The sequence below is a fragment of the Yarrowia lipolytica genome, chromosome 1B (genome assembly GCF_001761485.1).
Source record: "Yarrowia lipolytica chromosome 1B, complete sequence".
Lineage (NCBI taxonomy): Eukaryota > Fungi > Ascomycota > Dipodascomycetes > Dipodascales > Yarrowia > Yarrowia lipolytica.
The window spans coordinates 25113-37906 of NC_090771.1; the positions used below are offsets into that span (position 1 = coordinate 25113).

A 12794-nucleotide genomic window follows, 5' to 3' on the forward strand; every position below is an offset into this window, starting at 1 on the left:
TAACTATGCGCACACAGCAGATAGACCATAAGTGTATATAATAGATTGAATGATTAATGGGTGAGAGGCGTGTAGTTTGTCATTGACGATGGCAGTAGAGAGGGCAAGTCGAGGGAAGGAGAAGTGTCGACTGGCAAAAAGCTTGAGATTGGAGTACAGTACCGACGAATGTCTAGCGTTCAATCAAACACCTCTTGGTACTACTGGCTGGTCGTGACTGGAGTGACAGTATCTTGTGATCCAACCAGAGATATGGACAAACTGTCGGTGATAATTCTCTTCAGGGAAGCCCTGAAGACCATCTACAACTCGAAAACACCGCGATCTGATTGTTTCAGCTCAGACGTATGACTTGCAAGAACTGCTGGAGAAGGCATGACACAGCAATACATCTCTGCGGTCACATGACCAATCATTAAAAATGCTCATAAAATAAATAAATATGGGAGGTATGCGAGCTAGTGGAGGAATGGTGCCCCGGGTAGCCAAGGCTACGCTTCATTGGAACACTCGCCGCACTCGGCTACCAAATCCTCTTGCTCACCATATCAAACCTGCTGACATTCTGCAGCTCCACCACCTTCTTCTTGTGCTGCTTCTCCTTCTTTTCCTCCCCGTCGCTGTACAGACCCTGCTGCATATCGTCCGTCAGCTCAATCACGCCCTGTCCCCCCCTCGTCTTTCCAGGCAGATAATCGTCCTTGATTGACTCAGATCTCTTCTTTTCCATCTCGTCAAACGTTCGCTTCTGTCGTCTTCTCTTGCTGTGACTGTACCTCAACAAGGTGAGGCCCAGAAACAACTTGAAGATGACCAGTACGGCAAACACAAGCGCAAACACCAGAATCATCGTCAGCAGATACGTCACATAGTAAATGTCGAATTTCGCCCACACAGGGATAATGTTGGAAGAAAACGACACCAGAGGCGATGTGCCGTTGTACAACGAGCTGAAAAACGTCCTTGTGGCCTGGGCAATCTCAGAAACGGACACGTTGTTGACGAACTTTGTGTCCACCTGTGCCAATGTCTCTCTCAGTTGGGGACTGACTGTAGGCGTTCCCTTGACAAAACGCGACTCTCCAGACTCGAAAAGAATCTGGTAGCTCTGGTAGCACATGCGCATGAAGACGCACGCCAGAGCCGTGGTAGGAAGGCCCATTCGTCGAGTAATGAGCTGGTCATTGAATGCATGCTCGTGATAGTCCTGAGTGAGCACGTCCAGAAACTTGCGGTACACTCTGGGACGGAAATTGTTGAATTTCGCAATGTACGAGTGCTTGAGCCAGTCGACAGCGACTTCGGAGCCCAGCACCACTAGAGCAGGACCCAGCAGAGCCCCTAGCCATCGATTCCAGCCCGACCACGACGATGGAACGAGACCCGTATTGGAGACCTCGACCACGTTCCGGAGTCCGATGGACACCAGTAGCACCCACAACTGGAACCGCTCGGTGATATCTGCACAGGTGAGCTGGAACAGAGACTCGCGTTCAAACCGCTTAAAAACGGTCGACTTGACCTCGTTGAACTGGTTGGACAACAGCAGGGTCAGCAGCGCGTTGGAGTACGAGTTGACGGCCACGTTGAGGGTCACAATCTGGTACAGCAGCACCCCTGAATGCACAGCCGAGTAAGCCATGTACAGACCCATGTATGTCGCGAGTCGCTGGTAGTTGTTGAGGGTGCCTGCGGAAAAGAGCGACTCCAGCACATCCAGACCCCAAGCCGCACACAGTTTGTCTGTGATTTCCAGCACGTTGAACATGACGTAGAGCTTCATGGCGTTCTGGCCTCTGATGTTGTGGTAGAGCTTGGAGGTGTCAATGAGCAGCAGGAAGGTCATTGTCGAAATGACAACCACAGCCTTGATGATGTCGCTCATGTTGGTCATGGTCACGTGGCGGGTCGACCGACGTTTGGCTATGCCCCATAGTACTGAGGCCACCTTGAGAGGCATGATTGTGACCGTGTAGAGGAAGGAGTCGAGGCAAGTGAGAAATCCAAAGGCCATGATCATCTCCAGATTCAGCGGCACCTTGATAAGCGACAGCAGGTGCTCATTTTTCTCCTCGGTGTACGGCTGTTCGCCCTGGAGGTGCACCTGGAGATAGTCCCATAATGAGCGTGGAACCGGCGGGTTTTCGGGCCGTTCAAACCCCTCAAAGTCTGAAAACGACAGCCGCGGACGCGACGGAGACGACAGAGACCGCCGCGGACGTATTCGGTCGCTTTTCGCCGACGTGTTGGTTCGCCTTCGCATTGTGGGGGATTTTGCAGTGAATAGGAGATGACATCAAATTAAAGTTTCCATCTGCCTGACGTCAATAGTGAGAGGGAAATACATGGGTGGATGTGGGCGGTAATTGGTGGGGATTAGAGAGTAAAAAGCTGAATGTGGACGTTATAAGACGTTGAATTAGTCAGCAGCTTCATGTTTGAAACTTTTCTGATCAAAATTACAAATCTACACCGGATTAATACTTTGTGCTAAAAACTTCTCCAGAAACCGCAATATTGGTCGAAATCGAATTCTGAAAGTGGCAATCTGATGTGCTGACCAAGCAAGGTCGTTTTGTGTATTGAGATATCTCCCTAGTTCTCTACATGGTCCTCCAGTTGTCCCCCCGTCTCTTGTCGTATTAACGTACGTCTGGCTGCAATGCGGGTCACTGGTCTCTGTTGCAGACCATTTAAACTCAGCATCTTGACCACCTAGCAAGGCAGACGACAGCAACACGATTGAGAGTGGCGGTAAAAAAAAACCGCAAAAATCGGAAAAAAATCGAGAAAATCACGAAACCGCCGATAATCACATCCACGACGGCAACCAAACGACCGCAATTTTTCAAACGGCTTCAAATACACCCCATTTGACGCGTAATCACACCACCCACAACAACCCCCACACATTCATGTTGCAACTACGCGAGGAAATCGAAAAGCTACGAACTCGGTTTGGAAACACGGGGTCTGAGCCGCCAAACCTGCAGCTTTCTGCACTCATCACGATCGCCGTGATCGAGGCTCTGTCGGCGAAGAAAACCGACATCCAGACCTTCAAGTACGCGTCGCGATACCTCACCCCCGAGGTGTACGACGAGCTGGTTGGCGAACGCACTTACGAACACATCTGCGGGTACCCTCCGTGCGGACTGGTGCCCAAGTCTGCGTCGGGCAAAAACAAGATTCTCGGCACGCTGGCCCAGAACCAAAAGTTTGACGTGCCGTGGGCGTATCTGCGGACCTTTTGCAGCAAGCAGCACTACCAGGCGAGCCAGTTTTATCGTGCACAGCTGTCGTCGGACCCTCTGGACCTGCGAGGCAGCATCTGGGGCGACTATGGCTCGTGCAAACAGTACGAGGGCAGCATCATCCTGCTGGAGGAACTGACGTCGGACGCCCAGCAGGGCAAATCCATGGCTGAGATTGTGGAGGGGTTCACGCAGATGTCGCTCAAGGACCCCGAGCTCGCTAGGATGAACATTCCTGCCAACGGAGACGAGATCACCAAGCTGGGCAAGGAGATCCAGGAGATTTCGCTGAGAGAGCGCGAGGACGACGAGAATGACGTGGAGCCAGACTACGAGTCGTTGGAGGACATGAGTAGTAAGGATAAGGCCAGTGCTATTGAGGGCTATAAGCCGAGAATCCAGTGGAGATAGCGAGACGGATTGAGGAATCTATCATGACAGGTTGAGGCAACGTCGACATCAAGTTGTGGATTCCTGACGATAACATGAGACGGGAATCGCAACAAGATCTGAAACAGTGACAGCTGGGTTTTAGACTGGATTCGGCAACACTGACAGGTGCACCACATGTTCGACTAGAACGCCCAGCTCCACATAGCGGCTTAGACATACGCCACAGCAGGAGACAGTGGAACATTGCCCACCACTGTCACACTCTCCGAGGTGGTATAATTTCTAGTGTCTGAATGGGTGACTCTCTGGAGTTAGGTCTCCTCTCTATCTTGCGCTGTGATCTCCCAGAGTATCATCTTCTGATCTGTCAGGCTTCCAATACCGTCTCCATGAACAGGCGAGTGGTCTCATTGCAAAGTGCAGGAATTCGGCCTCCACGCTCGTCTCCTATTTATATGGCTACTAGCTGATATGGAACAAATGTATATTACGATGAGGTATAAACAAAAAAGCGACGGGTTCAGGAGTGAGTAGATACGGTAAAGGCCGTACAAAGGACTCCGTTTTTGAGCAGCTCTCAAACCCACAGCCGAAGCTCACTATATATCCAACGGCACAGTATCACTAAGTCGAATTGATGACAGCTGAGAATAAATATCTTCGACTGGGTGCTCAAGATGATAAAGCAAGAAGTAATGACACCACTAAGGTGCCGTTACGGGTAGAACGAGTACACCCACAATGCTAGAATGTGTCCCACTTGTCAACTAATAGGTGTAAGTTGGTTATCTAATAGTTATTGAATAGTTGAAAAGTAGTTGAACCGATACGATAGCACCAACTGCTTCTATTTGGACAGAAAGGATTCTGTAAGAAACATACAAAGCCACAAGCACTGCTCCCCCAGCCAAAACACTACAGACTAGTTAAAACTGACATAGCAAAAAATTTCTTTTTTTTTTTTATTTCGCTGACTAATCCATTTCACAGTGTAGAGCCCAACATTTTTAAAAAAGAAAAATCCGATATAGTGTAGGGGCTATCACATCACGCTCTCAAGTTGAGACCCGTGGAGACCGGGGTTCGATTCCCCGTATTGGAGGCGTGGTTACGGCCATATCCTGGTGAAAATACGGCTTCCCGTCCGATCAGCCATAGTCAAGCACCAGAGAGCCTAGTTAGTATTGTAGTGGGAGACCATACGAGAATCCTGGGTGCTGTAATCTTTTTGCCACATGAGGTACGAGTTTGAGTAGAATCTTCTTGAGCTGAGCCAGTATGTATGTTTTTGGTTTTCTTTTGTTTTTTCTATTTTTTTCTATTTTTTCATTATAATTTTTTCTACATTTTTAGTATTTTTTACTGCATTTCTAAAACTACAAATAAAATTTTGAATGGGATTCTTTGGTCCATGATTTATTAACCCGAGAGGTTCAGAATTTCACATATTCTTCTGAAAAACTAGATAAACAGGCTCAACCATTATACATCCTCGGTAAGAGGTCCAGCCAGTAACATCTTCAGTAAGGGGTTCACTGCCTACTCTTGAATAGCGAAACTGGCCCTGATTGACTTGAAGTTCTTATGGGCCCTTTGACCATTCTGGCGCTCTCACGATGTTTAGCACTGCCTTGAAAGACTTACCGACTCTTGCCCGTGGCTTTGGTACTGGCTCTGGCGGTTCTCTTTGGGCGTACGTTCTGATTTTTCATCGGACTTATTGACGTATGACGCGTTTGGCACTCATTGCACTTTGCTCTCGTCTGCGACTTCTTACTGCTCCTCGGACTAAGCTATGCTCTTTGGCGGTTATGGCCTTCGTTCTGATTCTGGAATTTCTGCTCTGGTGACTGGCGTAACAGCCCTAGCATTTCAGCTTGGCTCTTCACCTCTCACATAGAAGTTCCACCCTGTCAATGCGCGTGTGTATCAGTCTCTCAAAAGGGATCTCATCCTTTAGCCACTCTGTCGGTGGCTGCGGCTCAATTTCCCTGGCTTATACCGGTCTCATATCACGGACTTACTGACACTTGGCTCGGGCAAACGTGAATTCGCCGCCGACAACAAATGTAAGTTCAAACGCTCAACCAGAAGCTGTCACCCTAGGCTCGTGCAATAAACGCGTCATTGGCTTCTTAACCGACACTTGGGATTCTGGAATCTCATTACATTACCCAAACAACTCTAGCGGACGACAGATCCGTGAAAGCTAGCTGTCTTGTAGACAGGTCTGCTTATCAGGTCCGCACCCCAGCAGGCTATTAAGTGCACCTCCGTCTCCAGAACAACTGAGAGTGTACTGAGTCTGATTCTGATGGAAAAGAAGAGGGTCAAGGGGAGTTTATATGACAAAAAAGGTACATAAAAATGTATAAACTGCATGATAACTGTACGAACTACATCATAAATGCACGAAAATGCCCCTGCGCATGAAGGTGTAGAAAGTCAGAAATATAAATCGGATACAAGGCTCTGGAAGAGGATATTAAAATGGTACTGAGGCATTGTGGCGATTAGTAAGACACTTTTGAAACTCCCTAATTTGGTTTGAGAGCAACAGAAACTCCAATATCTCAATAATTCGTGCATAAATGCGAACCGAGCTGCATGTTAAAAAAATCAAGTCGAACATTCTCCGTCCTTCATTAGCACAAGTAGAATAGTAGAGAGAAAAGCACACCTTTTCTGAGCCACTCATCTCGGTATTTTTCTCATCCGTATTTTTGCTGGTAGCTAATCAATCTCAATGTTCGAATTGAAGCGTTGTCCTGAGATCCACCATCACTGCAACAATAAAAAGATTATTACGATCATTTTTATATCATGAAAGCTGTAAATGACGAGAATCAGAGTAACACCATAATATTACGAAATGTTCCAAGGCGGTTTAAGCGAGGGAATGTATTCAAGTATTACAAATATAGAAGGAAGAGCCAGGATCCAGTTTAAGGCGGGAAGGAACGTCAGTTGTCAGGGCTTTTGTTGGAAAGAGTTTTTGTTGCTCAAATGGATCCAGAAACAGGCTGAATGTCGATTTCGGAGGTGTACTTGGCCTGGGCAATACCAACCTGCTCCTGGTCAAGGTCGTAGACCACGTAGGCAGCTCGCAGGAAGGTGTCTCCAAAGAGCACGTAGTCCTGGGTGGAGGCGGCGGACTGGATTCCAAATACGCACTGGGTTTCGGAGTCGTCGCCCACCAGGGTGGAGAGGGGAATAACCATCTGAGACGAGGGCACGACAATGTCCTTACCGTCGAAAGAGAAGGTCACAGGCTCGTTGGAGTCGCAGTCAATGATGGGCAGGCCGGTGCTCTGATCTGTCTCCTGGAAGTTGAGGTCCTGGGCCAGCTGCTGGAAGTCTTGGTCGGGAATGTAGGTGTACGAGGTTCCAGAGTCGAGCACCGCGTTACCGCCTCCGTAGGAGTTTTGGCCGACCGAAATTCCGGAGTAGGCGACCTGGAAGGCTGCGGAACTGGTGAGGGGCAGAACCGCCAGATCGCCCTCGTACTTGGCCTTGTCGACTCCTCCAAAGAGCAGGTTTCCGGTGGAGGAAGACAGGTCGTCTAGATAGAGCGAAAAGACGGCCCTGTCGATGTAGCCGTCGCTCTTGAGCTTGAGAGGGAAGTTTTCGTACTGGTTTCCGGGCGGCACGGACTCGGAGCCCTGGAGAGAGATGCCCAGAACTCCCTGTCCTCCTCCCGCCGAGGCTGCGGCGGCAAACTGGAAGTCGGTGAGCGAGACACCTCCGATATGCAGCGTGTCGGTACCCCAGTTGCCCACGGAGCTGCCGGATACGTAGTGGATGCTGAAGTCGTCGTTCAGGAACTGGTAGGTGGATGACTGGTCGGCGTTGAAGGTACCGGTGAAGGCGCAGGCGTTGTTCTCGCAGTCCTGGGTATCATTGGAGGCGTACACCCAGAGGTCGGAGGAGCCGGTGTCGAGCAGAACGTTGAAGTTCTGGGCGGGGGAGCCCAGCTGGAGCGCAACCGAGTACCAGTACTCTTTGTTGGTGACGGTGACCGACGGCGTCGACACCTTCTGTAGGAACTGCGAGGGGGCCTTGTTGGGGTTGGAGTGCCGAGTGACGGGGAATTGAACCACCTTGGAGGTGGCCGGGGCGGCAGCAGCAATAGCGGCCAGGACCGAGACGACAATGGTGTTTGAGAGAAGCATGAGGTGATGGTGGAGATTGAGCCAGAGGTGGGGCCAGAGTTATCAGATGATGAGCGTACTGAGCGATACTGAGCTGACATGGACAGTACAGTCGGGTATTTATATTGCCCTCTATCTCTCCTCCCCTCATTGTTGAGATGGAATTAGCGTCCCAGCCTCTCATCTCGACTCCTCGCACGGCACTTCTCCACCTTTGACCACCTCTTTCAGCAATATGCAGGTTTCTCGAGGCGGAGAGGTGATCCAGAGGTGATCTAGAGGTGATCCAGAAGTGAATTAGAGGTGAATTAGAGGTGAATTAGAGGTGACCAAGTGACTGAGAGAAGGAGAGCTGTTCCCGGACTCGATGATCCTCAATTGGATCCTCAAATTCCGACTTGATCGAGCGCGATATTTCACCAACGCCAAAGTTCACGATCCGACGACGGAACCAAACTGAAAGCTAATCCCGAGGTGTTATTGGTGGAGGATCGTCATAGATGGACAATGGCGGCCTTGAAGCTTCAGCAGAACCCATGTGATGACCGATACAGACGGCAAATCTGAGCCATTTGCGACGTGGTGAGTATAATAATGAGTCAGCAGGATAAGGAGTCGGCGTGATAAGGAGTCAGTACCACTTGAGTAAGTTGGCGAACTAGCAAAGAAATAACTCATGCCTACCATCTCCCTCACACCCTCGGTAGGCTCTGTCCTCCATGGACCGCCAATCACTTATCGACAGCTATCTCACGCACTGTTGTAATCAGAGTTCGAGCCGTTTGCCAGACGGCAGAGGACAAACTCTGGAGCACAAGGGTGTTGTGCTGTTTCACATCGGTAATCTAATCAGAGACCTGCTCGCGCCGCGCCCATTGGCAAGCCACTCATTGCCCACTCGCGCCCCTGAACGGCACAAGCAGGGTCTCGAGCGATTCGCCGTTGGACCCGGCTTGGCATGTACCGATAGGCAGGGGAGTTGCTTGGGGTACCCGAAACCGTTGCCACCTGAAACCGTTGCCAAGAAGGGAATGTTTGTGTTTCCGTTGACTGGTTTGGTCAACAGGACTGAACAGTTGCTGATACCATTGTATTGTTCGTACCACTGTGTTATTCGTAATTGGTACAGCCAGCTCCCCTCCCCCACCACCCGCTCAACAGCTCAGATGCACGTAGTGAAACCAATATCGGAGCCGTCTAATATCACGGTGGGCTCAGGGGTAAAAGCAATCTTGCTGTAGTCTTTGCCTAGAGTATCTACTGTGTTGGTTTATATGTATTATTGTTTTGTTTTTTTCAAGATTTATTTACCGTAAATGCGTAGAAATCAGGGAAAATGAAATATGCAACAAATTGAACATACAGCAGTCAAATAGGATAAAGCGAGCATTATACAAGCCGTTCCGATAGTTTCCATCCCCCAGGCATCTCCGTTATACACCTCCACCAGTGTCAATGCGACATTGCAGTTAACATTCATACAATACGAACCTGAACCGAACTGAGAGACAAAAACCAGCACTGTTCAGGACCAATAAAACAGGACCAACACTGTCCAGGACCGATAAGATCAATTGCCTGCCCACCATGGTTTCAAGCCATTAAACCCAATGATTGTCGGGTATACGGCTCGAACGTGCTTAGTCATGTGTTGATTGAGACTTTCCAGATCAGCACGGACATTTATCTAACCACATCTCACGTGGTATCATTAGAACGGGAAATCATTGCTGATTACAACGAAATCACTCCTAATAGTATAGCTTTAGTATTACAAAAGTCACCTTGAAAAAGAAAGAAAAAAGAAGAAAAAAAAAAAAAAAGTGATGATTTAATCTAACATCATTAAGACAAAACCTGGGTTATAGGAGATTCATTTGATGCTGAATAATTACGTAATAGTACTTCACTAAAAGATCCGAAACGACTTCAATACCGGTACAAGTAAGACTGTACTAGTATATGTTCGACTACCAATTACAGTCCTACAGTATATCCTTATAATCCAAACTTGTCAATATCCAACCCATTACAAAACCAACAATACCATCGGGTTCCTCGCAAAGAGTGGATTCGAATGGTACTAATCTTGGCCCGATTCCGTCAACATCTCAAATCCGTCACGTGTCAAAAGTCCCGAAAAATGCCCCTACATTATTAAAACTTTAATATCATATTTCCAACGACCCTAATCTGCCCCTCCGTGCAGATACTCGCTTAACTCCCCTGATGCAGGGTCGAGGACAAAGACGCCAGAATGCGGGGTACAGAAAAATGAGGCCATTTTCTTTGACAGCAATTTGGGCTAAATTGGGGCAATGCGATAACGGCACGTGAACTTGATTGATTGAGTAGATGGAGATCACGTGGGAGCGATGGGGAGGGCCACAAGGGGGGTTGGGATCACGTGCGGGGATTCGGAGTCACGTGATAGCACATCTGACCCGGTGGGGAGGAGTATCCTCTCTTTGCTTGTCATTTTCCTTTTATTATTTGCGTGCTCCTCATTTTAGCGTCCTGTTTTGATCTAAAAAAAAGCAAGTAGGATTTCTGAAAAGTTTTTGCAAAGTTTTTCAGAAAATCTTGAAAATTGGAAAAAAAATCCACGGAAAACGGGAATCCACAGAAACGGCCGAGTAGAGTGATGTATAAATTTTTCTAGCCATCACCTTCCTACCATCAATCTCAATCTCGTACTCTTCACCTAATCAGATACGCTTCCGGTAGATCGACATTTGATTCATAAGCACACGCTATATGTGACGGCCCGCGGGGGGTGCAGGGACTTGTCTTCGTCAATGTCGCACCGGCCCTGGGATTGCCTACCGCTATGGAACACCGTGGTCGTTTTCCGAAGATGTGTGCTTTGGAGCCTGGTCATGTGTTTTGTAATTGTGATGGACGGCTATGACGGTTTTCTGATTCCGTCCTTCTACGCGGTGCCGTCATTCCAGCGCAGATACGGAGTACAGCTGCCGGACGGGTCGTGGACGGTCGAGGCCAAGTGGCAGACGGCCTACATGGTTGGAGCACCGATAGGGCGGATAGCTGGGGCTTTGGGGGTTGGGGTTTTGGCCGACCGGTTCGGGAGGAAGCGGGTTACTCTGGTGGGTCTTTTTTGCCTGTCGGGGATCACCTTCATTGTCTTTTTTGCGGTCGGCAAGGCCATGTTGGTGGTGGGCTGGTTTTTGTCGGGATTGATCTGGGGAATCTTCAACACCATGACGCCGACCTACGTGTCTGAAATCTGTCCGGTTTCGCTTCGGAGCACGTTTGCAGCGGCCATTAATCTCTCCTGGGTCGTCGGACAATTCATTTCCACCGCTGTGATCACCGCCTCGGAGTCCCGACAGGACGAATGGGCTTATAGAGTACCTCTGGCGGTCCAATGGGTGTTTCCCGTGGTGCTGATTCCGCTTGTTATGGTCATGCCCGAGTCTCCCTGGTGGATTTTGAAGCACGGGGACAAAAAGGGCGCCAGACAAGTTCTGACCAGACTCATGGACGAAAAAGACGTCGATATAGACATGTATTTGGAGTACATGCGTCAGACGCTGGAGGATGAAGTTGATGGAGGCTCGTTCGTCGACTGCTTCAAGGGGTCAGATGTTCGTCGGACGGAGATTTGCTGTCTCACATACTTCTTCCAACCGCTCTCGGGACTCTACATTCTGTCCTATGCCGCCTACTTTTTGCAGCTCACGGGAATCCCGCAAAATGTCGTTTTCAAGCTGACTCTGGGGCTGACTGGACTAGCGGTGATGGCGTCCTTGGTTGCACCTATCGTGATTCTCACCTTTACCCGACGCTCCATTTATATGGGCTCTTTAGCTCTCATGGCTGCCACTCTTTTCGCCATTGGAATAACCGCTTGTTACGACACCCAGGCGGCCAAATGGGCAGCGCCAGTGCTCATCTACGTGTGGGTAGGGACCTATGATGCGACGATCGGACCTCTGACCTACGTCATTGTCTCGGAAACGTCGTCGGTCAAGCTGAGGTCCAAAACCATTGCTCTGGCAAGCATCACCAACTCCATCATGGTCCTGGTGCTCCACATTTCCGTGCCTTACATGATGAACGAGGAGGAGGCGAATATGGGCGGGTTTGTGGGGTTCATCTACGCCCCCTTTTGCCTGCTGGCAATAGCCTGGGCGTGGTGGCGACTGCCGGAGCTGAAGGGGATGAGTTTTATGGAGATTGACATGTTATTCGGCAACGAGACGGGAACCCAAAGAGCGCCGCTGGTTTTTGATGGTCAGAAGCGCGAACGACAACCTCTAGAGACACTTGACGGTCTCGGATGGAGGTTCGGAGGTCAACAGGACTTGTCAGAGACAAATGACAATAATGAGGGCTCCAGAGAGGAACGGCTGTCGAATCCTTATTGCTCGTCCAATGAAGATAATCGAAGCGACAGATTCCAGCCCTCAGAACGTGGATGTATATTAGACAGTCCAAAGAGGAAGCATGCAATCGAGAAGAACGGAGTGGTGATCACCGAGACTCTGGAAATGGGTGAAGATGCTGATAGGTGAACAGCAGGTGTGTGGACACAGGCAGGAACTGCACCATCTGAGACCTGAGAGAAGAGATTGTATGAGACAATTTACTTCTACCAGTTCAATAAACTGCCTCGGCTTTAGGCCAGTTAGATCAATACTGAGCGAGTTGATAGAAGAACAAGCCGCATTATACAACATCCAGATACTCAAATTGGGTACTGTTTGGTCCGAGATGGCTTCTAATCATTCTCAGTAATCTGTTTGCTCTACTTATCGAGACGTGATTGCTCTGTTCTAGTGAACTCAGAAGGATTGGACATGGTACTAGAACACTCTAGCTTCGTGCAGGGTCCACCGCTATCGACGTCATAGAACCTCCTGCAAGTGGATCTCCAGTGCCTCTTGATGTTCTGTGTTTTCTGCTGAGCAAGTACAGTGTAGTGTCTAACACACGCATTCTCTCTATGGAGAGCCGGAGATATCGTGCTCTC

At 49.2% G+C, this 12794-nt stretch overlaps 5 protein-coding genes and 2 non-coding genes across 7 annotated transcripts; 5 read left to right on the plus strand and 2 right to left on the minus strand.

Moving 5' to 3' along the window:
- Window positions 1-523: 523 nt before the first annotated feature.
- On the minus strand, window positions 524-2263 carry YALI1_B00273g (uncharacterized protein; the record flags this gene model as incomplete). Its single annotated transcript, XM_500340.1, has 1 exon — window positions 524-2263. One exon carries the CDS (start codon window positions 2261-2263, stop codon window positions 524-526), a length of 1740 nt encoding a protein of 579 aa, XP_500340.1.
- A 652-nt stretch (window positions 2264-2915) lies between these two features.
- YALI1_B00280g (uncharacterized protein) lies at window positions 2916-3665 on the plus strand (the record flags this gene model as incomplete). The annotated part of the gene is made up of 1 exon (XM_500341.1): window positions 2916-3665. The coding sequence occupies one exon, from the start codon at window positions 2916-2918 to the stop codon at window positions 3663-3665; it is 750 nt and encodes a 249-aa protein (XP_500341.1).
- Window positions 3666-4668: 1003 nt separating this feature from the next.
- YALI1_B00297r lies at window positions 4669-4749 on the plus strand. Its single transcript has one exon. It is a non-coding gene; the product is annotated as a tRNA-Glu (tRNA).
- Window positions 4750-4753: 4 nt separating this feature from the next.
- Window positions 4754-4872, plus strand: YALI1_B00298r. The gene has a single exon (XR_002432070.3). It is a non-coding gene; the product is annotated as a 5S ribosomal RNA (ribosomal RNA).
- Window positions 4873-6649: 1777 nt separating this feature from the next.
- On the minus strand, window positions 6650-7819 carry YALI1_B00329g (uncharacterized protein; the record flags this gene model as incomplete). The annotated part of the gene is made up of 1 exon (XM_500342.3): window positions 6650-7819. The coding sequence occupies one exon, from the start codon at window positions 7817-7819 to the stop codon at window positions 6650-6652; it is 1170 nt and encodes a 389-aa protein (XP_500342.2).
- A 698-nt stretch (window positions 7820-8517) lies between these two features.
- Window positions 8518-9039, plus strand: YALI1_B00336g (uncharacterized protein; the record flags this gene model as incomplete). The annotated part of the gene is made up of 1 exon (XM_068281893.1): window positions 8518-9039. One exon carries the CDS (start codon window positions 8518-8520, stop codon window positions 9037-9039), a length of 522 nt encoding a protein of 173 aa, XP_068137994.1.
- Window positions 9040-10596: 1557 nt separating this feature from the next.
- Window positions 10597-12336, plus strand: YALI1_B00357g (uncharacterized protein; the record flags this gene model as incomplete). The annotated part of the gene is made up of 1 exon (XM_068281894.1): window positions 10597-12336. One exon carries the CDS (start codon window positions 10597-10599, stop codon window positions 12334-12336), a length of 1740 nt encoding a protein of 579 aa, XP_068137995.1.
- Window positions 12337-12794: the final 458 nt, after the last annotated feature.